General features: G+C 35.1%; 2 protein-coding genes across 4 annotated transcripts; one reads left to right on the top strand and one right to left on the bottom strand.

Annotated features, from left to right (window-relative positions):
* Positions 1 to 321: 321 nt before the first annotated feature.
* On the bottom strand, positions 322 to 12,803 carry LOC143464759 (pyridine nucleotide-disulfide oxidoreductase domain-containing protein 1-like). Of its 2 annotated transcripts, XM_076962727.1 has the most exons (8): positions 5,661 to 8,218; positions 2,808 to 2,907; positions 2,422 to 2,516; positions 1,958 to 2,083; positions 1,707 to 1,834; positions 1,424 to 1,516; positions 1,235 to 1,336; positions 322 to 853 (listed from the first exon to the last, which is right to left on the bottom strand). In XM_076962727.1, exons 1-8 carry the CDS (start codon positions 5,672 to 5,674, stop codon positions 789 to 791), a joined length of 723 nt encoding a protein of 240 aa, XP_076818842.1. In that variant the 5' UTR covers positions 5,675 to 8,218; the 3' UTR covers positions 322 to 788. The 2 variants fall into 2 exon arrangements, with proteins under 2 accessions (XP_076818842.1, XP_076818841.1); XM_076962726.1 differs by lacking the exons at positions 322 to 853; positions 1,235 to 1,336; positions 1,424 to 1,516; ... (2 more) ...; positions 2,422 to 2,516; positions 2,808 to 2,907 and adding exons at positions 2,930 to 4,852; positions 9,414 to 9,472; positions 12,669 to 12,803 and having other exon boundaries at positions 5,661 to 9,308.
* On the top strand, positions 9,206 to 25,998 carry LOC143464757 (uncharacterized). 2 transcript variants are annotated; one of them, XM_076962720.1, is made up of 15 exons: positions 9,206 to 10,897; positions 12,689 to 12,786; positions 13,081 to 13,239; positions 13,322 to 13,386; positions 13,486 to 20,373; positions 20,567 to 20,630; positions 20,694 to 20,758; positions 21,172 to 21,245; positions 21,368 to 21,420; positions 23,218 to 23,270; positions 23,575 to 23,730; positions 24,137 to 24,321; positions 24,489 to 24,681; positions 25,161 to 25,267; positions 25,684 to 25,998. In XM_076962720.1, exons 1-15 carry the CDS (start codon positions 10,857 to 10,859, stop codon positions 25,871 to 25,873), a joined length of 8,391 nt encoding a protein of 2,796 aa, XP_076818835.1. In that variant the 5' UTR covers positions 9,206 to 10,856; the 3' UTR covers positions 25,874 to 25,998. The 2 variants fall into 2 exon arrangements, with proteins under 2 accessions (XP_076818835.1, XP_076818836.1); XM_076962721.1 differs by lacking the exon at positions 9,206 to 10,897 and having other exon boundaries at positions 12,690 to 12,786; positions 13,064 to 13,239.
* The last annotated feature ends 1,015 nt before the right edge of the window (positions 25,999 to 27,013 follow it).

The raw sequence follows: 27,013 nt of genomic DNA, 5'->3' as shown, positions 1-27,013 counted from the left end.
ATTCAAAGTTATATATTGCTTCCCTCAGTTAACCCACCCTCTCCAAAGATCAGTTATTTAAGGGTCCAAATTGTTTGGGGCACGTGTGTTTACTTTAAAAATAAAGCTTTTCATGAGAAATGTAAGTTCAATTACGCAATAGATTAAGAGATATAGAACTAACCGTTCAGATAATTCCACTGTTCCCTACGTAAGTTATAACGAGTAGTGTAGCGGTGTAGCCTACCCACAATGCCCAGGACAATTTTGGCATGGCAACAATTCACATTTCATGAAGTCAAGAACCAAGGTATGGTTATATGACATAGCCAGGACAATGCATTTACACAACATTGCGCCAATAATTTATTACACTTCTCTAATATACAAAACTGTATTTGAAAGAAAAATTGCACAACAAATCAAAACTGCATATCAAAATTATTCATAAAGTCAAAACAGTGCACGAAATAATAAACAAGATACCCTTTGGAGTTAAAGCTTAAAAGCTACCATGTTGATATAACGTAAAGATGCCAATGTAAACTACATCGTGAAAAAGTTTCGCTCGGACGTGCTGCTCTGTTTGCGAAATACGCACAGGAAGCAGTTGAACAGGAACAAATGCCACAGAGCCAAAAATTGAAACCACAAAATGCAACCGATGTTGGGCACTTGCTAAACATTTCATTGAAACGCTTGTCCGAAGTTGTTTTAGAGAAAGGCCACGTTAGTGTTTTCACCATATACAATTATACATTCACTAAACTTGAACTTTCATCAAAGTTTTGACGGACACTTGCACGGTATTATCTTGGCAAGGCAGCAATGACGATTATCAAAATTCCCAGCAATATAATAATAAGCCACAACACTGCAACGAGAAATTTAGAAATTAACATTCAAAAATTAAAATCAAAAGTTTTTTCCTGAAATTAATTATACAAATCTAACCAAAACTATACAGCAGTAACATGGAAGTGGTACCATAGTCGCTAATTGTCAAGTCGTAATGTTAACTCTATGTAAAACCGTACTTTTTTTCAGAAGTGGCATAAAATTTGTTGTAAAGTAATGTACGTTAAGTAAAACTCAAAAGCTTGAAAAGAAAGTTTTCGTGGAAAGAAAATGTTCAATTTCAAGTATTAAAATAACAACCTCAATTTTCAGCAAATGGCTAATTAATTTCTTAGTCATTAATCGGTTATTGGCTGGATAAATGTGCCCAGCCCTAAATGGTAAGACAGTTACTCACCACACGTTGAGGACTTTTTTGTAACATTCACCACCCCATGAGTTTGTTCTTTTATTCGAGAGTCAGTAAGAGTAATGCGCGAGTGAATATCATCAATCAAGTCTGATAGAGCAACAAAATTGCGTTTTTGAATCTGCTGGTTATATAATCCAAACACAAAACATATTCAGTACTTGATAGTACACTTACCGTTTTGGTATTCTGCTTCACTGCCTATGTTGATACCGATAGCTTTTTGCCTGCTCAGGGCAGCTGATATACGTTCTAGTCCTTTGTCTTGTTCTTTGTTGAAAGCATAAATAGAAGCATTGTTACTATTATAAGCTGTATATATATCTATTTCAAGTTAGACGGTGTACAGTTTGTTGCATAAAATTCAGATGAAACCTATTAACATGTCATGTAATTAAATTAGTAAACATTTACAGTTAGCATGTCAACAAATTAACTGTTGATGTCAGCAATCTGCAACCTTGAATTACTTCTTCCTGCTTCAGGCGGAATTGCTCGGGAGTTAATCTTGAAATTTGTTCATTGGTTTCCAACCATGGATTGCCGAAATTTGTAGAACCATTTTCTTCTTTTGACAACAATGCCGTCCTTTTTAAAAAAGATAAGTATGCATAAAAATAATAATAACCATCACATTTAAGTTTCAAAGAACTAAATTCGGCCCTTGTGTATCCAAAACAATTTTGCAAGTAGTGTATAGGGCATTGGCACCTGTCAGAGTAATTCATGTTTGACCCAGAAGGATGACGATCACATTCAGCGGCATCGGTTAAAATGCGAACTTTTGTTGTCAAAGTATCGAATAAATTTTGTCTTCTCTCCACTTCTCCAAGAGTCCTGCCCATAGTTGTAACATGAAATAACATAAACGTTAGCCACATATCAGACCATTATCATCTTTATTTAGTACGTCTATTATGAAATCAGAATCTTTATTCACGAGCTGAGAGAAGTCTTTCCTTATATTAGTTGTGCTGGTGATTCTGTAGTGGATATTCTGCCAACAAATTTTGAATCTGCGCCTTAGCTCTACTCACCACTTCACTGTGCAGTGCTGGTGAGCGATGCGATAACTAAATGAGTACAGTTTATGAAATAGAGTATGATACATGTAAAATGTAGTAGAATGATTTTATGTGCATGCAACACAAGAACCGTAAGTTAAATTTTCTTACGTTGTGTGAGACCTTGATGATTTCAATAAATCAAACTTCAATTTTTCCATGATCGCTTTTAAATTAAAAAGGTCTTTTTTAATCAATCCATTGATCTGCAATAAGCAATTTTGTGGTTACTGTGGTCTGTGTATAGGATGTATCAAGGTTAATTATTTCTATATCCAATTTGGTTAACAATATGTTGCTATAGTAAGTAATTTATTAGTAGGTATATTATTCTTTTTATAATTATCATATTAACATTTCAAAATCAGTCCTTAAAACAAAATTTAAGTGCACGCTGTCACATGCTGATTCCATAAAAAATAGAAAATGAAACTAAGACCATATTTCCATCATTCCATGAAAAGAACACAAGTTTAAACATGCTCGAATAAACTTACAGGTGCAATATTGGCTCCAGCACGAGCATCTGTGTTCCGATCATTGATTAACTCTGCGACATCTTGACACAATTGGTTGCAGGTAGAATAATCAGCAAGCCTATTGATAATACCTTTAATAACTATCAGGCATTTGTATAAAGATCAAAATTAAACTAACACTATGTTAGTACCATGTACAACTTTCGTCAAGAACACAATTAATTGATCTTATGTAAAAAAAGTCCAGAATACAACTAACAAGGAATGATTAATGGCCTAAATTCAATCATCAAAGTTTATTTCATATCGTCTGACTGATATAAAACCAAGAACTTTTATGTTAACAATATTTGCTTTTATGTCTACCACTAGTTAATGCAAACTACGAAAGAAACAAAATATGACATTTTGGTAAAATTGTAGCCTATGACACTTAAATTACACCAAGTTTTAGTTGCACAGGGCACCTGAATTGCAGCATGCTTGTCAAGTAAATACTTTACTGTATGTACAAATCAAGATAATAATTATCTACTCACAACAAGTAACCGCACAAGATTAATCAAAATAGTCTGCTATGTCAACGTTTGGGTCAAGCAAATTTTCTCGCAAAAATGACAGATCTGTTTCATTTAATATCAAGTTCTCAAAGGTTTCCTCTAAATCACTTTCGCCGACTAATATGGCACCTTGCATTCGTCCATTCATGAGAATAACTTTTATGTATTCTTCTCTGGGTGTAGTACGCAGTAATAGTTCAAGTTTATCCTTTTCAAGGTCCTGTGCATTGTAGCGACCGAGTAAGCAAACCTTTTTTCCGAAAAATTTGGTCACATGGGCAAAAAGATCAAAGCATATGTCGACTGGCACATTTGATGCCCCTCCTTCTGATAAAGCCCCTTCGTAATGCCTCACCATACACTGAGCTGCAAAAATGCCCATCTGTCTGGCTTGTGTCCACAGTCTCATTTGTATCCAGTGATCTGACTTGGGCCATGTCTTTGTGCTGCAGACGTCGCCTGCGGCGTAGACATCGTTGATGCCATAGACACGCATATTTTGATCTATATCTACACCGCCATCGCTTGAGACGGTGCAGGGTAGTGATAAAAATAATTGGTTGTTTGGTGTTACCCCGGTTGCACTAACTACAAAATCACAACCAATCATCTTGCCATTGGTAAGCTTGACACATACAGGCCAGTCCTTACCAAGATGATCATTTTCTGTGTTTCTAGATATGACATCATGATTTGTAATGATTTCATTGACTTCACATTCATATTCCACTGTAATTTTCTTTGTGTTTTTGCCATCCCCATGCAGCATCAATCTACGGTGCCAGTCTGGACCCAAAGCACTTCCAGAAATAGCCTGACGAATTTGCCCCATTTCTTCAACTTTGGGATCAAGCTCATAGCTTATACGTTTAATTGTTTGTTTACAATCACCTTGGCTACTTGTAGCTTCATCCTGATTATTTTCCAGAAAGGGAAGAAAAAATTCTGCAGCTCCAGGATCAAAAAACACTTGGCTTATTGCTTTATCTTTGATAACCCAGACAACATCACAATTGCTAACCTGAAATACAAGTTCCGTGGCAATGCCACCATTACCAACTACAACAACTCTTTTTGCATTTTTCAGTTTAGCATCAAGTTCCATTGCTGTTGCTGTGTCACGGATTCCAATCACATGATCGTTTTCAGGGAATATTGTTTTCTGTTTTGCTCCACTGCAAATGCACAGCTTTGTATAAGCTATCACTTCATTGTTAGACGTGTGCAAGAGTTTATTCTCGTGGTCGACACGTGTTGCATCTGTATGAAGTACCTGAATGTGCGAATGGGATTTTTCAAAATCCTCAATCGGTGTCTCTTCAATATCAAATGACACGAGGGTGTGTGTCAATTCCTGTACATTACGTACAGCTTTGACCAGTGGAGAAGAAGACACAATGATCACACGACAACTTGGTAAATAAGAAATTAAGGTTTCAGCACAAGATACACCTGCTACACCACCGCCCACTACAACAAAAACTGGTGTTTCCATTACAGCAGCTGTATTAAAGTTAATGAATAGTTTTAGTACTGCAATACTACCAGTATATAAAATATTTGGTAATCAGATGCAGTCTCTCCCACTATGATGGGTAGTCCTAGTGATATTTAGGTTAACTAGATAACGAAACGCAGTACTGGTTCTAATCAACGGAAAGTGAAGAATCTCTTGTTTCAACCTTCGTAGAAAATAATGTATTCCAGGCAATATTAAACATAAATTGGTAAAATTACTGTTCTTAAAAAGTTTTACTTTGCAAAAAGTGGTTAAAATTTGATACAACTTCACAGTAAAATTTTTTTCAGGACTTTGCAGTTTTTGTTTAAATTAAAGAGGACTCATTTATGTTATATGTCGCCACTTTGTGCATCAATTATTACTAATCGCTAAAATATATTTAATAATTCCTTGTAGTCTAAAGATTAGCATCTTGGTTATATTCTGTACAACTTCTCGATCTGTGTAAAATAATGTAGCTTTATACAAATCTCAAACTCTCCTAATTCTGTCAACTAGTGTTGCCTACAAATTAATTCATTTAAAAACTAATGGTAGCAACTTTTTCAAGTGGTGGGATTCAAATGTTTTAACAACTGGTTCTCTCACTAGCAGCATGCCATATTGACCCGGGGCACATATATATAGACCTATACATACGTTTGTTAACAACCGGTTCGCGAAAGTCATTAAAATTTTAAGAACCGGTTTGCACAAACCGGCTAAATCTCACCACTGCCTTTTTGAATCATGAAAGTTCATATTACTCATTACTATTTAAAATATAGGAAAGTATGACTGTGTACATACCATGAATCGGGCATAGCAAGTTGTTAAGCCGTGAGCAGGTATCGTAAAACGAACTTAAATTTGTGCGAAAGTGCTGCTTGCTGGACAACAATTCAACATTGAAGACGACTTCTACGCATATCGTTAATTGCACAAGTTCAAAACTGAATTATCTAAAAAAAAACCAAACTCTTTATTGACCGCAAAAAAATTGTATAGTGTATCAAAATTAGAACCTAAAAGAAAACATTTTATTTAGTGCAAGGAATTCAGTACAAAAAAAGTTACATGAAATTAATTTCTACAAGTGGGAAAATATTATTTCAAACCCCATAGCTTATATGCAATGAGGGTCTAATATACAAGTGCAATGGTTACTAGTCTACAAGTGAAAATCATGTGGTACTGAAAACATGATGATATACGTTGCTTTCAGATGAAAAACTTAAATTTCATGCAAACAGATTTAGTAGCAAAGCTTTTTGGATGTAGAATGCAATCCCTAATCAAGCCAAACTAAGTGATGAAAAAAGCAATATTTATATATAGGTATAAAAAACTATATATGAAGCATGAAAAGGGTCAGGATGAGATCACAAGGCAGAAGGCTAAGCATTTTTCGATGTTGGCCATTTGTCGATTTATTTCTGTTTCAATTGTTTGTATTGGTGTAGGCTACCACTGTAAAAAATGTCTTCCCATTCACAAAATTTATTAAGATGTTGTCAGATGAGTTTCCAGTGAAAACAGTCTCTTCATGCAGGACCATATTCTCAACAATCCTAGTCTATGTCATTTGTGACAGTGTTCTGTCATTGCTTGAGTCAAAATCAAACTAGCAAAAATGTTTTATTTCGATAAACGTTTTCGATGACGATGTTCAGCATTTTTAAACATTATTTTGTATTATAACTTGAAACTATTATTATATACGATCAAAATGAACTTTGAACCATTGGGAACATTATAGGCCTAAATCTGTAAGTAGACGGTTCGACCAAATCAACCAAGGGTCTATATAGGGTAAGGTATAGTCTATCTATAAATGGGCTACCATATTTTCATCACCCAAAAGGAGAACATGTAATGCCACCAAACGCTTGCAGAGGTCAGTGATGTATTTAGGATTGCATTGAGGAGAGATAGACAAATGATTTTTAACACAATACCTAATCCATCCCCACTACTAACTACTACTACAAAAGGCACTGAGCACAAAATTTTTGAGCTTCAAAAGCTCAAACATTTGAATTGAATTGTACATTTAAACATAGAACAGCCCAAACATATGAATTCGCCTCAATTTGAATTGTATTTTCATATTTAAACAACAGTTTATGGAGTACAGTTTTGAGACGCCGTCAACAATGATTTTAAAACGCTTACCAGCTTAGCTTGATTTCTTAGATGACAGAGCTGATAAAGGAGTAGTACTAAAGGAGGCGTAATAAACAAGAAAGTTCAATAAACGTAAAGTAATGAAGACTTAAGAATGCCCATAGCCAAAAAAATTTGGTTCTTGAGGGGACCATGGTCCTCCCTTAAATCCCTAGTGCACTTGTAGCAATAATTGTCTGAAATGCGTATCATGGATTTACTTTCTATGCAAGCAACGTGGCAGTGGTATTGTACTTAAAAAAGGAACTTTTTCTTGTTCCTTGTTGGCTGTATTCTGTGTTAGAATCATTTTTGATAAAACTTGGAATATCTCCACAATAAAATAAGAAACCACTGATTAAATTTAGGAGCTAATCAACTTCCAAGGGACCACAGTAGCTGAGCCAAATTTTCGTTGTTCACTGGAAGAAAAACCATGAGCAGCCTGTATGCAGATAAACAATGGTTTTCTGAAAATAAGTTAGTTAAATTGTTATGGCCGTAACCTCCTCCACAGCAAAATCTTCAGTTTTTCATTTGTCTACTTGCGTTTCTTATAACCGCACTGGTAAATGAAAAAAATAAGACATTTTTCTGCTCTATCTTACAAAACTATAATGCATCGAACAAACACCATTCGCACTCTTTGAACAATTGTAACAACACAATGAAACGTTTCCGATAATGTCACAGCATGCTGGGACACTAAACCCATTGCCTTGATGCCAATAGAAGTTTACACTTTCTGAATGCTTTTCTAGTTCAATAGGCCTACAAACCGCAATATAACTAAAAAAATAACATGCATCTACATTTTTTGGCCAGGTGCTGCCAATCCGGATTAAAACGACTAGTATAAAAATGTTATTGCCAAAATGGAGGACATTTTAGCGTGTCCTTGGAGGACAACTCAATTGTCATGAAAAAAAAGGACCAATCCTCCAAAGGAGGACCTAGGGAAAACCTGTTTATGTTTGAAGGTACAGCTTCGCGTAACAGTGAACCGTCAGTGAACACAAACATATACACGACGCGTTAAGAGAAAGAAATAAACAACAAGAGAAAAAGGAGGGAGAAGAAAAAATGTTGTACCGAAACCACTATTGAAACTAAATACTGATATCCCGGTCTGGTAACCGGCTACGGCTACGGCTACCGGTATGTCCAATCAATTATGTTAAAATTAGGTTACGATCCTTTCAGTTTTTTTAAATGGTGAAATAAACTCTCTCTCTCCTAAAATAAGAATGTGGCGTGTGGCCCTTTAGCTTATCGCTTGAAGGGGCAGTCCCTAGTAAGCGATTAAATAATAACTTTTTACAAAAATGAGCCCAGGCAAGAGTATAGTATGGTAAAATAATTACTTACTCTCGGACTGAGGAAAATCTTTGCACCACTTAAACCCGGCGATGAATACTCATCGCTCTAGCCCCGGTTAGCTAGCTTTTGTGCAAGTTTCGCATGTCACACATTTTTCATTGTTTTTTTTTAAATTTTTTGTATAATATTGCCCGAATTTAGAACTGTCCACCAGGTCCACTGAACAGGAGCAAGTATGGTTAATGCCTATAGCCGAAGGGCATTACAGCGGTATGGCGCCACTGGGTATCGAATAAGCCAATAGGAACACAAGCCACATTTGTTGTGAGGCCAAGTCTCGAACCACTCGGTTACCGATCCGACGATAATATCTACACGTTCATTTGCAGTGTCCGTTGTTATGATTGAACTAAAATAAGGTGATTGTATTGGTGGTGGTTTATTTTTCGCCATTGACTGTGGGGAGAAAAAAATATTCAGCTCACCTTGTTGTAGAATGGTAAAACAAAAACAAGAAGTACGTTTACTGACAATAAACGAACGGGACAGGGTGTCAAAGCCCTGAGGGCTTAAAACATGCAATATGTGAATTATAGTGGTGCTACAACAATGGAAGGTTAGCATGGCAATCAAACCCAGAATGCGTAAATTAGGCGTGTGAATAAAAGCTTATTGGTTGCCTGTTGATTGATGCCGATGTCACAATTGATTATTGATTTGCTTGCATTTTACTGGACAATATGACAACACGTAATTTGTTTGTAGTTGTGGCCTGTCCATCAGCTATTTCATCACTTTGCCTAATTTCGCAAATGGATTAATGCTTGCCGATAATCTCCAGTGGCTGGCGCCAGTCAAATAGGGTGTCTATTAAATAACATTCTTCAATTTCTAAGAGTAAACGCGTTTTCGATTTTGAAAGATGGCAGCATCTTAGGAAAAATGTCTTGCTGTCTTGGGTTTGATGTAAACCTGAAAACACAAAATATTTACACTAAAAACTAAATTAAGGGAAACGTCGAAGGCATGATTAGGCATTATTATTGTGCATGTTGGACGGTAAAAACAACACCTCACCAAAAGAAACACATCCCGTTTCTGTGGTCAGGATGAAGGCATGATGTTGGACCCCTCATCTGCACAAAAACATAAAAATAAATAAAACCAACTAAAATATATTGGTTTAATTATAATAAGCCGTTTTCTTTTACCCATTCTCCTAACCTAACTGCCTCTCTATAACTATGGATAGGGCGAAATACATACAGCGAAGTAGTTACTTCGTCTTAATAAAGTCAGCGCACGTTAAATCTGTTGTGAACTGAAAGTAAGCAACTTTTCAAAAAAGTTGTATGATAAAATTTGCATGCAAATTTGGCCTTCGTATGTTTTAACAATGGCAAAAACATTAGAACGTTTGCATTGCAGCTCTTCATCCCTTCAATATGCTGAAAATACAATGTAAAAACTAAAAAGGTTTATTGGAATATTACAATTCAGCATGTTTTAAGCCCTATTTGGGTACTTTACTGCTTTTTCCGTTCATTGATTGTTCACTAGCCTAGTACACCCTTTCATTTTGCTATAGTGGTTAGCATTGTACTTTTTGCCCGGAAGCAGTTTTTGACGAGATAATCTATCGTGCATGCAAAGACTGAAAAAAAATTTTAACATGATAGCAAGCACAACAAGTGTTATGTAATAATATGGATTATATTACATTATAAATTGGCACTCTAACAAATCAATCTTGTCTGGTTTATTATTAATCTGCTTGAATGTGAAAAAGTTTGGCATGCACAGCTGAGTCTTGTGCATACATCTGCCACACTTTTCAATATGGCTTTTTCCAGTACCGGCGCTGTAATCACCTAATAATGTCAACAGTAAGTTAAGTCCAACAAGTTTACAATTGTCGCACATTGTGTACAAACAGCATATGTTAGATTTAGAAGAATCAATTCATACTTATGCCACAACCTATAGTCATGGGATATTTGCGCCCAACATTAGAAGTTTTAGTTGTTTCAGTGAAAAATTTTTGACTTTTAGGTCTATATTGTGGCTACAGTTCACTTTAGTAAAACTAAAACTGTGTAAAGTGCACGCAGAATATCAGCTTTTTATTTTTGGAAATTTGCAGACCTAAAAATACTAAGAATTCTGTTCGCACTTTCCATATTCTGTGATAAACTCAAAACTCTCATTGTTTTTTGACCAAACAATTTAAGAAATTCATTCTAAATTGTAGGCCTATTGTACTGTTGAATTCCACACATGGGTAAGTCTGAACGTAGGTAATTAGGTGATATAACTGACTGGCCGCTAGCTATGTTGTCTGGAAATTTGAGGAAATAACATACTGTAGCTACAGTTCCAAGTCGCTTTTTGAACCATATGAGTTGTACTTGATTTTATTTATTTAAGCTTTTTCTTTTATATTGTTCATAAAGTTGGATAAAAGTATTAATATAATTTAGACTTAATTTGCTTTTTCTGCTGTATAACGTGTAAATAAAAATGTTTAAAAAGTTAAAGAAAACTGCAATACGTGTTGGCAGGTATCTATGTTCACAAGTGTGCAAAATTTTGTGGCACCTATTTTCATGTCAGGCACGGTTATCACTGGATTCACTTGTATTTCTGCACAAAATTGTGATAAAATTACACTCAGTTTGCGTTTATTGTCTTAGTAATGAAAGCATTCGCGTGGTTCATGCTCATGCAATAACACTTTGGCTTATCATTTGTAGTAACTAACCACTTTGTGTATGTGTTGTGTTTTATCACTTGAGTCATATCTTATAACTACATAATGCAAGCAATGGTTTATAGTCAGGGTTGCCATCGGTCTGAACTAAAAAATAAGTACGACTAGGAAACAAAAGAAGAATACTACCTTAAACAGTGCACAACAGGAGAAGGCAATCAATGTTTTTACAAAAAAGGAAAAAAAACGAGGCACTATTTACATGTTAATTTTGGTTTCTCTTTGGTACAAAGTGGTATACTTAAGGGGTCGAAATGCCCAAAGTAGAGACTTCTGCCCTAAAAATAAGACAAAAATAAGCATGCAAGTGAAAATAAGCACAAATCTTGGAAATAAGCACAGAATGGTAACCCTGTTTGTAGTAGATTTGGTTGGCAAGAGCTGAATTCAAAAATGCATCAGGCTATTGAATTTTGTTTTGAAATTCATCATGTACCAGACTTTACAACAACATAAAAGAAACTTGACAAGTACTGCAAGTGCTTCTGTTAAGTAGGTCGATCGTACACCTTGATTTGAAGGCTTGTTATTGGCGGTGATTTTGTTCAAAATTTAGTTAGATTACTTGTGAGTTGTAGTTGTTTTGAAAACGTTTGCATTTTGGACAATAATGGCCAACGCCCAACAGGATGTAATTTACTAAATAATATGGCATATTTGTGGCATGAATAGACACTTTGTGATTTGAAGTGACAGTCTTGACCTGTCATTTTGCTCATTTACTTTCTTAGTAATATCGGTGCATGTCCAATAATGCTTTTTGCAAAAAATATCTGTTGTTTATGTACAAATTAAGCACTGTTTGCCAAACTTGACAGTGAAGAAATTTAGTTAAATTGGATTTCATTGATTTCATGTGCTTTTTGAGTTCAAAAGAAAATGCCACACAACAGTTTGCAATCCTAAAACACAAAATTTTAGAGTAGGCTATTTAACTTCTATAGAAGTATAGATACTAATAAATCCAAATTGCCAGTTTTCTGTGAAGTGGGAAATAGGATAATTTGCTTTATTGTTACGTTGGCATATCTTTTGCATTTTTAGTCTTCAATTGTGCTAAGTCACGTATTTGTTTTTAAGAAAGTGTGAAGCATGCAGTCAAAGGTTACACGCAATGCATTTATTTGTAGCCACACAACAAAGTGTGTTGTTAAGTCAAGAAAAAAGGCAGCTAAACTGATGCAGTTGTTTGAGTTTTGAAAATATGCTGTTTTCATGTAATGTAGCATGTTATGATGAATTGTCTTTTTTTTTTTTATTAAATATGCCTCAAAATTATATGTGGTTGTTTTTCGAGAAAAAAAGTTTTGAAGTGTAAAGGGTTGAGTGCAGTGTTCTTCAAATGACAAGTTTTGTGTTTAACATTTTTTTATTGTATGCACTGTTTGCCCCTGGTTTCTTTCACCATATTTCATTTATATTTTTGTAAGTTATCGGAATTTAAATTTTGTAAGTCCCAAGGACTTTCATAACCTAATATCATCATGCACTGTTATGGTATTAATTGCTTTTTTTATATTATATAATCTTTATGTAAATCCCAACTTTAAATCATAACTAACTTAACATATCTTCGTGCCAGGGTTGTAGACAGGAAACTTGTTCTGTCCAATTGTGACACCTCACCTGAGGATGACTCTTTATGCAAGCTTGAACCTGATGAACTTGTTCTGCCACCAGGTAGCTCACCATTTTTTTAAAATTTTATTTTGTGTTATCTAAAAAACAGAAGTAAAAAAGTGTGAAAAAAAGAAAAAATAACATTAGTTTTACTGGAATTGCCAATTTACAGTACAATATATATATGATAACTTAGTCAAAGTATAACATGAAAAAGTACTATTGTGATAGATCTGTAATTATGTATATATTATCTTGCGCATATTTCTTTTTATGAATTCATGGATTTGTATTACTGTGACATCACAGAATAGTTATGATTTGCATTCTTAATCAGATCTTTCGACTGTATAGGAGAGGCATCAAATCAAGAAATAGTTGGTGAGGATCTTGGGTTGTCACCTAAGTCTTGGAGTTATTCTGATGAAGACATCTCCCTTGGTGCTTGTACATCAAACCAATCTCTGTACACCACAGCAATTGAATCAGCCAGTTTTAATACAACTGAGATGGGTATTTTTAACTTTTAAAACTTCGTCAGTTGTCTTGCTCATTATATAGGTTCTGTCATAATAAATGCATATTTTTGATGCAGATGAGACTTGTGTCAATGAAGCAGACAACACATTATGTGCAACTGCCTATGAAAACCTATTGCAGGTAAGAATGTAAACGCTGCAGGGATTTGATATGTATTTTTCCCATGTCATCCTACTGGTTGACTACTTGACACCACTATTTAAAAATATTATATATTAGGTATCGTCAGCAAAAGATGATTCAGAAAGTTCTGTAGACCCGATTGAAGATTGCTTAGCTGCATTTGGCAGTATGTCACTTGCTTCCAATACTCCTGTTTCTTCCAAAAGCATGAAACCTTCTGGCTCAGCATCCCTCTTATCATGCAAAACTCACCTAACATTGGATGAATCGCCTTTAAACAGTCCATATGTTGTGTTTGACCTCGACCAAGATGGCCAGGCTGTGGAATGTGGTACACTTTTTAATGTTACTAAACCAACTGCATCTCCGAAAATTAACTTAGAAAATGTTGCAAATGAAAATACTGATGGAGATGGCAAGGTTGTCGCTCTTGAAGATGCTAAAATAAATTTTACAACCAACGATCGTGTCGATGCAGACAGGAAGTCTTCATCTGATCAAGAAAGCACTTTTGGAAGGGAAGCAGATGTTGGAAACATATTAAACGCATCAAGTAACAATGATTCTTTAACACAGTGCAATGAAATAACTTACACAAAATTGCCTGAAACTTCCACTGCCTTATTAAACTGCCAGTCAGAAGAACCTTCTAACAGGAAATTCTTCCATGCACATACTAGTGATGCAGGTGATGTCCTTTGTACAATTTCTTCTTCTACTCTCATTATGTCTGAGAATATGAAAGACTTGTTACCTCGTGTAGTTGAAAAAAGTGTTAGTATTGCTAGTAGTTCTGTTACAAAACTGCCTGATAAAGATATTGCAGAAAGCCTGCTAATGCAACAAGCAGGTGATACAAAAAAGCTGTCTTCGCAAAACCAAAATGGTGATGCAGATTGTGAACAACCTTCCTCAAAACTGTATCAGAAACATCTCGGAGACGGAGATGTAACTCAAAAGTCCAGTGCATCAAGTGAAGCAGATGACACAATGTTTTACGATGCATTGGAAGATGTAGAAAACACCATATTAACTTCTGGTGAAGCTAACAAGTCAGATCATGCCGAGGATTCTTTTGATGAGGCGTCATATCTTAGAACATCAGAAAGCATTAGTTCCATCCAAAGTACCTTGAATATGGATGATTTGTCCGGACTTTTTTCAGGTTTAAAAGTTGCTGCAACCAGGCAACAGGAAGATGACTTGGATCAAACCTTGACCAATGATCCTCCCAATGATGATGTGATAACTACTGATACCAAAATTGCCTTAGAAGTACCAGTGCATATAGAAAACTATGCCATTAATGTTTCTAAGACAGATTCAACAAATGTTAATCCTTTTCAAACAGAAAACTCATCAGCCAATTTGGTAGCAGAAATGAAATTTATTGATGACAACATTAAGAATAATAAGCTCAAACATACTGTGACAGATTCCAGCCAAGGTAACAATGAATTTGTTAAATCTGATGACCTTGACTTTAAAACCGCAGTTTCTTCACACCCTGGCAATCAGGGTAGTCATGAAAGTGTTTTAAATAAACACCACTCTGAAAAAACAAATAAACTCGAGAATACGGCACTTGTGAAGGGTGCCTATACCTTAGACTTCGATCAACTAGATACTGAGAATTTTAAGCCATTTGCTGTGAAATCTACAGTTACAAATTCTCCAGTCAAAACTAGTACTGAAAGCATATCAGTTTCCACAGCTGTTAGAGAAGATTGTACAAGTACTCATGTGGACGTCCATGCAGAAGACGTGTCCACGAAAGCTGACATGACGAAAAAGTTTACTGAACCTGGTTTAAGTAGTTCTGCTAAGCTTGATATTAGTTTATCTAATTTTGACCCACTTTCCTACAAACACAATGATGGGCTTTTTTCAGAGGAAAAATCAAATGAAATTCAAGTCCCTGATGTCAATAAAGGGACTGCTTCTATTGGTTCTGCAATGAATGACGGAGAATTTTATCAAGCTGCTGAAAATGTTGTTATTAATGTGGCTGAGTCACATGCTGTAGAAAACGATCTGAATGGCAGAGCACTTGATAACAACACAAGTGTGGAGCACAATGAATCGTCAGAAGGTTTTGATAGGAGTTTGAGGAAAGGTGAATATACCATAGATTCTGATAAGTTTGATGACCCAAGTTTTGATCCATTCAAAACATCCAAGTCTTTGGTGAATGACGCAAATGAATCTGTTGGTGAAGCTCGTCCTGTCGGAGCATATTCAATTGATTTGGACATTTGTGCCGATCCCAATTTCAACCCATTTAAAACAGGCAAAGGTTTGGCCAATTGTCCGATTTTTGAAACTAATACTTTCAATGTTACAGATATCAGCACAGATATAATACCTGTTGCTGATACAATTGAATCTAAAATAGCTGAAAATGATGATTTTAAGCAAAAATCATCAAGTGAAGAAGTTGTGACATCACCTCAGGAAAAATTATCATCCAAAGGAAACACAAAAACTGAATTGAAAATTATTAACAAGCCAGCTGTGGATCCAGGTAATTCAAATGTCAGTAGAAAGGACTCTCATGTTGCTGTTGATAATATTTCAGTTTCCAAAGGACAACATACATTTGATGTCGGCAATATTGATGATTCTAATTTTGATTCAATGAAAGTTAACAAAATCTTATCGAACGATGATGCACCAAATCCCATCTTAGATGAAGGTGTGAGTGAAGGTGTCTCTGCAAAAACTGATAAGAAACTTACAGACAGAGATTCTGAATCACTGCCAGAAAGTAGTTTTTCATCAAAGCCACGAGATGATGAGAAATTGAACAATGACCTGAATGAGGTTTTGAGAGAGAAGACGAATAATGATCTGGATGTTGATGCCTCTACAGAACAGGACAGAGGAGCTTATTCGATCGACTTCAGCAAATTTGATGATCCTGATTTTGATCCATTTAAGACAACTAAAAGCTTGTTAAACGATGATAATCTGGACATTTCAGCATCTAATGGTATTGATTTTCAAGATACAGTAGTACAAGATAAAAAAGAACATGGTTTAACTTTCCCCCTTGATCAAACGAAATCTGATGAAAATAATGAATACCAGGCAGCAATAAAAGAAACAGATTTGGAACAGAAGATCATTGATGGATCAAAAACGGAGTTTAAACCAACTGAAGCTGAAACAGCAGATCAGGAACCAACTGAAGTTGAATTGCTTGATTCTGAACCTCCTGTTTCAAAAGGCGCTTATTCTATTGATTTTAGCAAGTTTGATGATCCTAATTTTGATCCATTTAAAACAACGCAAGGTTTGTCAAACGACGATGATTTGGCCGCTCCATCATATGAGAGCACATATCCCCAGGACATACTGATACCGGATAAAAAAGATGATTTAAGTCTGTCTGTTAGTCAAACCAAACATGGTGCAGATAATGAATACCAGGAAGTGGAAAAAAAAAAATATTTGGAACAAAACACTATTGTTGGACGAGAAACAGATCCAATAATCCCTGAAGCTATAGCAATGGATCAGAAACATGATGAAGACGTACCAGTTAATTCTGAGACTCGTGTTCAAAGAGGTGCTTATTCGATGGACTTCAGCAAATTTGATGATGCTAATTTTGATCCTTTTAAAACCACCAAAAGTTTGCCAAATGAAGACAGCTCAGGTACAAATTTACCAGCGTCCTCTAGTGTACATGCAAAAGAAATCGATGAACAAACTACCGTTGTTGTTAAACATGTGGAAGGCAATGGCACGGGCACATTTACCAACAAGGAAAATGTTCCTATGAAAACCAGCAAGGTGAAGAAAAAGTCTGCTTCCAAGCAAAAGTGTAAATCACCTAAAACAGGCAATACCAAAAAGAAAATCGATGAAGACAATGAAGAATCTGCTGATACAGAAGTGCTAGAGAGAGGTGGCTATACTATAGATTTCAGGAAGTTTGATGATCCCAATTATGACCCATTTAAAACGACTAAAGGTTTGTCAAACGAAGATGCACTTACTTCCCAATCTCTCGTAACTGCTGATATAAACACAGCAGAAAAACCTAAAGACTGTAGCCTTGATGCTCAGGAAGTTGAATGTACGACTTCCATAAATGAAAAGGAAACTACAAAGTCAGTAGAGATGGAAAGTCAAAATGAAACCACCAAATCTTCGAATCTGTTCACTTCAACTGATTTGAATATGTCTGAAATGAAAAGCCACGAAGAGGAAACGCATTGTACAACGTCAGGTATGCCTACAATTGTGGAGTCATTGCAGGATTCACCAGACCATAAATCTTCCATTCCCAGAGGAGCATATTCAATTGATTTCAGTGAATTTGATGATCCTACTTTTGATCCATTTAAAACCACCAAAGGATTGCCAAACGATGATGGCTCAAGCTCTGCCGTTTCAGCTTCCTCGGGTGTTGAAGTGACAATTGAGGCTAACCAAAGCATTTCTATGGCTAAAGAAAGTCAACATGAAGATTTTACTGCCAACGATGGTGAAGGAAACGCTAGTATTAGTTCAAAAACAGTGAAAAAGCCAGTTTCTAAACAAAAACGAAAGTCTAAATCACCAAAACCAGCAGATACCAAAGATGATTTTATTGAAATTACTGAAAAATCTGGTCATTCGGAGCCAGCAGTTCCAAAGGGAGCATATTCAATTGATTTCAGTGAATTTGATGATCCTACTTTTGATCCATTTAAAACCACCAAAGGATTGTCAAACGATGATGACTCGAGTTCTGCCTTTTCAGCGCCTTCTGGTGTTGAAATGACAATAGAGAGTAACCAAGGCATTTCTACGGTTAAAGAAGGTCAACATGAAGACTTTACTGCCAACGGTGGTGAAGGAAACGTTAGTATTAATTCAAAAACAATGAAAAAGCCGGTTTCTAAACAAAAACGAAAGTCTAAATCACCAAAAGCAGCAGATGTCAAAGTTAATTTTGCTGGAAGTGCTGAAGAATCTGGTGATATGGAGCCAGCAGTTCCAAAAGGAGCATATTCAATTGATTTCAGCAAATTTGAAGATCCAAATTTTGATCCATTTAAAACTACCAAAGGATTGTCAAACGTTGATGCCTCAAGCTCTGCCTTTTCAGTTTCCTCTGGTGTTGAAGTGACAATTGAGGCTAACCAAAGCATTTCTATGGTTAAAGAAAGTCAACATGAAGATTCTACTGCCAACGGTGGTGAAGGAAACGTTAGCATTAGTTCAAAAACAGTGAAAAAGCCAGTTTCTAAACAAAAACGAAAGTCTAAATCACCAAAAGCAGCAGATATCAAAGATGATTTTATTGAAATTACTGAAAAATCTGGTGATATGGAACCAGCAGTTCCAAAAGGAGCATATTCAATTGATTTCAGCAAATTTGATGATCCAAATTTTGATCCATTTAAAACCACCAAAGGATTGTTGAACGTTGATGCTTCAAGCTCTGCCTTTTCAGTTTCCTCTGGTGTTGAAGTGACAATTGAGGCTAACCAAAGCATTTCTATGGTTAAAGAAAGTCAACATGAAGATTCTACTGCCAACGGTGGTGAAGGAAACGTTAGCATTAGTTCAAAAACAGTGAAAAAGCCAGTTTCTAAACAAAAACGAATGTCTAAATCACCAAAAGCAGCAGATATCAAAGATGATTTTATTGAAATTACTGAAAAATCTGGTGATATGGAACCAGCAGTTCCAAAAGGAGCATATTCAATTGATTTCAGCAAATTTGATGATCCAAATTTTGATCCATTTAAAACTACCAAAGGATTGTTGAACGTTGATGCCTCAAGCTCTGCCTTTTCAGTTTCCTCTGGTGTTGAAGTGACAATTGAGGCTAACCAAAGCATTTCTACGGTTAAAGAAGGTCAACATGAAGACTTTACTGCCAACGGTGGTGAAGGAAACGTTAGCATTAATTCAAAAACAGTGAAAAAGCCGGTTTCTAAACAAAAACGAAAGTCTAAATCACCAAAAGCAGCAGATATCAAAGTTAATTTTGCTGGAAGTGCTGAAGAATCTGGTGATATGGAGCCAGCAGTTCCGATGGGAGCATATTCAATTGAGTTCAGCAAATTTGAAGATCCAAATTTTGATCCATTTAAAACCACCAAAGGATTGTCAAATGATGACAATTTGAGTTCTGCTTTATGTACAAGTCAGAAGGAGAAGTCTAGCAAACATTTACTAGACAATGATGAAATTTTATCAGAGAAAGAAAAACCTGATGTGATTATGAAAGAGAATGAGGAAAAATCCATGAAAGAAGCAATGAAGTTGAAAAAGCCCGCCTCTAACATAGGCACTTCTTCAAAACTAGGAGATTTACATCCAAGCGATGACGAAAAACCAGATAATGCAGAGACTTCCATTCCACGAGGAGCTTATTCTATAAATCTTAGCAAATTTGATGATCCTAATTTCGATCCTTTCAAAAGTAACAAAGGATTAGCCAACGATGATGTGTCAACTTGTAGTGTGTTATCACATGATGTGGAAGAAGATATTTTAGCCAATATTTTGGATAAAACTCAAAAGGACACCGCTTGTGACACTGCTGGTAATGACGGTAGTATTGGTTCATCTAGCAAACCTAAGCAGGGGCTGAAAAAGGTTAAGAAACCATTATCTTTGTGTAAAACAATCCCAAAATCCATAAACACAGTGGAAAATGGTGTTAATATTTCTCAAAATGTTGATGAAGATCAAGAAATTGAACCATCACTGCCACAAGGGTCGTATTCTATTGATGTCAGCAAATTTGATGACCCCACTTTCAATCCATTTGAATCTAAGAATTTCCTCACAAATTTATCTCCTAGCATGAAGCAATCTTTCACCATCCAGTCAGAAGATACAGGAAAATCAAAAGAAGATGATTCTTCCTCTTCATCGAGTGACACAATGGTGATGGGTGACGCAACAGATGTTGATAGTGTATCGTGCACACCTCAACTTTCTCCAGTGAAGAGAAAGCTACAAAAAAACGAATTGGTTAGTGTCTGTTTCTATAAATTTTGCCAATTTTGTAAACTGCCTTTGGGAATATGCATTTTCAATTATTTTTGGTTCAGATTTTTATTTGCATTAATTTCTAATTCACATTCACGAGAAAATATTTTGGAGTGAATCATCAATTAACCATAACGTTTTATACTAAACTAATAAACCAGTAATCTTGTTATAGGGAGAAGAAGGATTTACAACACAAGAAGATAGTTTTAACGAGCAATTCCGACCTGCTGAAGAAGGTACATATTACACAGGGAGACCAAAAATGTTTAACGTAATATTAAGGTTTTTCTTTTTGTTAGTTTTTAGTGAAGATGGTTATCTGAAAACTTGGGAAGAACTCTGGGACAAAGAAAGCCAAAGCAAGGTACGTTTGCTGTATTTGTACCAATTTGCTAATGCTTTACCAAATATAATAGTTAAGGGTTTGTTTTATGCATAGCACCTCAACTTTGGTTTGTGCGTTCAAAGTATGTAGATAATTTTAATGCGATTGTTTCATCTTTCATATTCATGTAAATTTAAACGAATAATTTTGTGGTAACCTTTAGTTGTGCTTTGTCATAAAGCTGAAGTTAATTAACTTAAATTTGTGCATAATACTATTATTTTAACTATTGAGTTTTTGAAGAATTGGCAAGCACTTTACATACGATATGTTACAAATTACAGTATTAGTATGACGTATTGCCTCACAGCATTTTTCATTGTGTTATTAAACATTATGATTGGTAAGGAAATGGAAATTCTAAATGAATGTACTGCATCTTGTTTCATCAGGCTGGTGCTATTGATTCTGATCTTCGCAAGAAATCTCTTTATGTTCAGTTTGATCCACTTGTGCAAGCTACAATGTAAGAATATTATAAATAAACTCTTTGACAATTTAATGTGAAATACTGCATTGCTTTTATGACATCACTGTTGATTTTTCTTTAATCAAAATTTGGCTAAAAATCATTGTTTTACAATACAGGGCTATGGACAGAGCAATGCAGAACGAAAGCACCAATGATGCTACAGCTACTGGTTTGTTTTTGTGACTTCTTATTTAGATTACTACTCTAGTAGTGTAACAGCCAAATCATTGAGATATTTTATTTAAATATTACAGATATTATTCCATTTTTAAAACTAAGTGGCCTTTGTAAAGTACCAGTAGTCCTTACGCAAGTTATGTTTATTATTTGAGTATTTGGCCTTAATACAGTACTAGTTAGTTTTTACAAGATAATACCATATATAATAGGGTTTGTTTTGACTTATTGTATACTGGTATAAGTCCATTCACTGTCAACTGATCAAAATTTTTGCTTAACTATAACAACTTTTTACTATATAGTACTAAACTTCTTTCTAACAATTTCCACCTTAGTGTTTAAAATATTGTACTACTGGCATTTTTGCACTCTGGCTTATTTATAATAACACTGCTATATGTGCTGTTTGTCTTGCCGGCACCTAAAAAGTAAATCTTTAAATGAAAGCGTCGAAATCTTCACGGTATGTTTGCTCACACAATGTTGAACCTGCCCTATTCTCTTTTCTTTTGTCTCGTTTCAAGAGATTATTCAAGGCTTTGCGCTGGTTTGTTTGAGGGAGCACAAAAGCAAGGATTTTTTTACCTTTGTGTCCAACACAGTAAAGTATGAGGTCACATTGCTAGGATATAATTTCGTCTAAAGTGGAAGGTACTGGTTGAAGACAGCAGAGTTGTTACAATAGGTTTTAATGTTACTGAGGATTTTAGGAATGAAATGTGTACATAGCATAATGTAAATGCCATAAAGGTGTTTAGCATAGTTACCATGCCAGTCTTTTACAAACAATGTGGTTTACAAGTAGCTAGTACTTACCATTAAGGCGTTTGTTCAATTTGCCTTAGACTCATGGGGCAGTCTATATTGTAGCATAGTATTAATCATGGACACAACAAATAGGCTAGTAGTGCTTGTAGAGAATTGCTTTGTTCTTTGTTGTAAGATAATGTTTTATTGCAAACCATTCAGTTGTGGAAAATTTTTTAAGTAAACAATAGAGGGAACTACTCAATAATTTAAACTGAGATTAACTAGGTCTTTGGGTTTGCACTAAACAGAACATATAATACTGTACAATACAACAAGATTTTGTTCATTGCAAAGTTGTAATGATTACTAATTGGGACTAAGCATGTCATAACAGGTTTGGTTTCAGTTTATCAGACGGCATGAAAAAGGTTTAAAAGATTACTATTGAAAACCAAACTGAAACAGAGCTGTTACTCGGAGTCAAATTAATTCAGTTTTATGTATATATAAACATTATTGATAGACATATATTTGATTTGTGTGATGCAGAATTCATGAATCGGAAAATATGTTTTTTCATTTTCACGAATTTCCAGAAAACAGTTCATAAAATGAATTGTACTTTTTAATTGATTTTAATGACAAATTAACATTATAAAGTTTGTCTAAAGTCATCTTGCCTGAATGGAAATGGTTTTTGTGAAGTAAAACTCAGTTAAACATGTCAAAAATTGCACGTGGAAAGTAAAGTTTAGTATTCTATTCTTGAAATGTAGTTAGCATCCTCTAATATTTCTTTTAAAAGTGTTCTCATTTTGGAAAATAGCACTTTTAATTAACACTTTTATGTATTGGTACCGAATTATATACAATGAAGTTACAAAGTTTTACCTAGATGGCTACACTCTACAGTTATCAACTAGTTTTATCATTTTCATCAGCATTACATGTTCACTATTAATTTATGCTGTAGCTTTTTGTTGTGCAGATAAAATTTAGTAAGTAAAACAATGTGAATATGTGATCTCATTTACAGAACAACAAAGTAATACCGTCTTGGAATTAGAGAAAAGTGGATCGGATAGATCGGTAAGGCTCCTTTGCGTTTTAACGTCATGGAAATTGTTGTTATACTTGAAATTTTCTACAATTTCTAAAGCAAACTTATGAATGAAGTTAGTTGATGTCAAGCTGAATTGACTTGTCGAATTGCTTGAGTTACTCAAGTTGTACTTTCTGTATTAGCTCAAAATTGATATTTCAAGAATTTTGAGTTGTAAGGTAGTTGACTTGTTGAGCTTTTGCAGTCGTTGTAACGTATGTTGAGGCTTACAATTATAATCATAGATTAAAATTATGTTTCATTGAACAATTTGTTTTTGATGACGTGTAGCTGACCAAAGAAGAAATAATGACAGCACCTCATTTTCATCCTGCCTCAGTCCGTATCCATCGTAATATATCTGAGGATAAATGGAATGAGCAGGAAGCACAGGAAGGAGCTGTTGGCTATAATTTGATCAACTTCAGTCCTGGTTTTGCTTCAAATGTAATTTTTATTGTCTTTTTAGCCACACTTTATCATAGAAATTGTAATAGATAACATACTAAAAGTGTGGTAAGCTTTAAGAACGACTACTTTATCTCTACTGTTTGCCATAAAGTTAGGTTGGTTTTGGACTTATGTGTTGTCTGGTATAATATAGTTTACAGTACTATAGTACTTACGTACCAGTACTTACAAAATTCAAGGCTCATTTACAGAAGTAAAATTTGTAACTTTCTATTATAAATTACAAATTAATGAAAACGTGCATGATGATGTACGATGTTTGATCATGCAAACATCCCATTTTAATGAATGTTGATGGATTAATTGTCAACAACATAGCACCAGGTGTCACTTGCGCACTGTGCAGGGTAACCATTGAAAGAAATGTGTTATATTTTTGTAGGATAAGCTGGTTGATACCACTTTTATTGGAAAGACAACATTCTCTGCTGTCAAAAGTGAGGTTCATTCCACTCCAGTTGATGTTGGAAAAAATAAAGAGGTGTTAGAACAGGAGAAACTGGATGAGGAGTTGAAGCATCTTGAGATTCGGAAACAACTTATTCGAAAGAAAATTGAAGAATCAAAGTACTGTATATGACATAAAGTGTAGTTAAGTTTACTTCTAAACACATTTCATGCTTTTAGAGCGTTTAGACATCATTATATGTTGATTGCATTGGTTTTACTATCATGGTGGCTAGGTTACCTTTAATTAAATGCTTGCATTAACAAATGTCATCATTTTTATTCAGAATTCAACATGAAAGTAACCTGTTGACGTCAGCAGACTTGGAACAAAAGGTTTTATCTCTTCGTACAATTCTTGATAGAAAAAATTTAGAGCGTAAGAGGATATTAGATGACATCATATCTGCCAAGCGAGTTTATTACGATTATCATCGGAAAGCCACGGAAATGCTTCCTGTTCTTCGTGCGCATAAAGAGGTGATTGATATTTTGAATCTCAATACTAAGGTTTGAAGAAACGGTTGCAAACTCTGTAGGTTCTTTACAAGAAAATTCAACGAATTTTGCTTATGTATCAGAAAGTTCTTTTTTCAGAATTATATATTTTACCCTGTAAAAACATGTTTTATGATAGATTCATAAACTTTTTCTTGAGAATACCCGGGTACAGATCATCTGAACCATCCATGACTATAGGGAGATCCTTATAAAACTTATATTTTTAAATTTAACTGTTGTAGTTGCTTCAATTTTCTGCATCCGATCCAAAAGTGGGATCTGGAGTTATGTTTGGTATTATTAAAGTGAAATTTTACGGAATTATTATGAAAAGGCTGTTGGTGAAGTTATTTGCAACAGCTACTACCGTACTGGCTGTTTGCTGTTTGTTTGATAGCTTAGTTAACAGTTTTGAAAAATAATGCAGTATCATTGAGTGACTTGGTGAGTTTTTCAAGGCTGATGCAGAACTACGTTATGCACTTGATCAGAAAATGGAAATTCTGAAGCAAACAATAAAAAATCACAACTCTTTAAAGAGGGAGGCAGAAAGTACCAAGTCCCGGTAAGAGTTAATCACTTTTATTAACTTTCATCATAAGATAAAAACAAGATATAAATTGGCACTTTAAGGTTAACTTTATTTTTGATTCTTCTACACGAGCTTTCGCAAGCATAAGCTTGCTTCTTCAGATATACTAAGAGACTGCCTTTACTTCGATATAACACCAAGGAGATTTAACAATTAAGTAATAAAAGTTTAAAAGGAGCATCAAATATCAAGTACAACCATCGGAAAATGATAACAGGCAGACAAGCTCTATAGCTGAGGAACGAATGATGTGGAATTGTTGCCGAGTTTAAGTTGTGCAAAGGCTTTCCTCAATCTAAAGATAAAAACTTTCCTACCATTTCAAGATATCTTATTAAAAAATACCAACTTTTATCTGCTTAATTTGAGTCGTATATGTATTTTTTCAGCTCGGCTGCTGAAGTTTCAAAAGCTCGAGAAGCTGGGGAACGGGAGGTTGCCGCTCTTCGAGCAAAGATCAAGAGGGATCAGATGTCAACATCTTCTCTCAAGTCTTCCCTGCGGGATAAGCAGAGGGAAAACGAAGAGCTGACAAAGATCTGTGATGAGTTAATTGCGGGAGCCGAGCACCAGACTTGAAAAGAAAGACGTCATATTTTATGGCGTGTCATCTTAACTTTTGTTTGCTGCAGTTACTTCCCGCATATTTTCATTACTGTGATTATATTGAGACATAGTACATATTTATTGTTGGCTTTTTGTTTGATGTATGTTTTTAAACTTTACGGCTGTAAACGGCTTATGTGCTTTTACTCTCGAAAGCAAAAATGCAACTTAACTTTTCAAATGAACTCTGCAAATGTTATGAGCATTTTCACTAGAAACATGGCGACCAATTAATTTAACAATAAAACGCCCACATATCTGATTATATCGATAAGGGCGATAGATTTGGCGGCTTTATCTTGTTATAACCGTAAACCACTAACTCTTTGTTTTTGGTTAACCCTGTTTAGTTTACCTGACGCGTTGGTCCGCAATGCGTTAGTCTAACTCTGTGCACTTCCTTAATTTTCTTCGTGAGTGGATTTTTAATTTGTCTCTAACTCTTACTTCTTCTGCACTACAGATTACTGCCGCTGTTTTGTGGGAAGAGTAAAGTTGTTTAAACTTGAAAAAACATTTATTTGAAAGTATTTGTTAAATTTCCCGACACAACGTTTCGTTGCCATGAGGTGCTATTTTTCGTTTTCAGCCAAGTGCCTTGGAAGATTCATAATAGCTGGGAGTATTTTGTCATCGCTTGCCGGTTTGCAAACACCTTTAGTTTCGTTTCATTCGCACTTGTGGACTTTTGATGCGTCATTACGTCATATGTGCGTCATGATTTATCCTGAAAGGGCTCTTCGCACGTATGCCTGTTTCCTATGTATTTTTGGTTTGTTTTTTTCTGCAATACATTTTTTTTCTGCGACAACTGTGTGCAATATATTTTTATACAAAACACATATAGCCTACACACAACGAATATATAGATATACTTGTTTCAACGATACACATCGACAAATATTTGTGCATTTTATCATGTTAAAAATTTATTAGGTATACATTTTTTGCGATGGTCTGGTTTGCAATTATGCACCACGAAAAAACGGTTTCGTCATTTTTATTCATTGGTAAAAAACGCTCTTCCGTTTCGCACCTCTAAAACTGTGTGACATTATTGCGTATTCTTTCGAAATTTTTCTTCACGGTCGTTTTGGGCTGTATATAGCAAAA

The sequence above is a fragment of the Clavelina lepadiformis genome, chromosome 7 (genome assembly GCF_947623445.1).
Source record: "Clavelina lepadiformis chromosome 7, kaClaLepa1.1, whole genome shotgun sequence".
In the NCBI taxonomy this organism is placed as follows: Eukaryota; Metazoa; Chordata; class Ascidiacea; order Aplousobranchia; family Clavelinidae; genus Clavelina; species Clavelina lepadiformis.
Note: the sequence above shows the minus strand (reverse complement) of the source record. Positions and strands in the feature narration are given on the sequence as shown.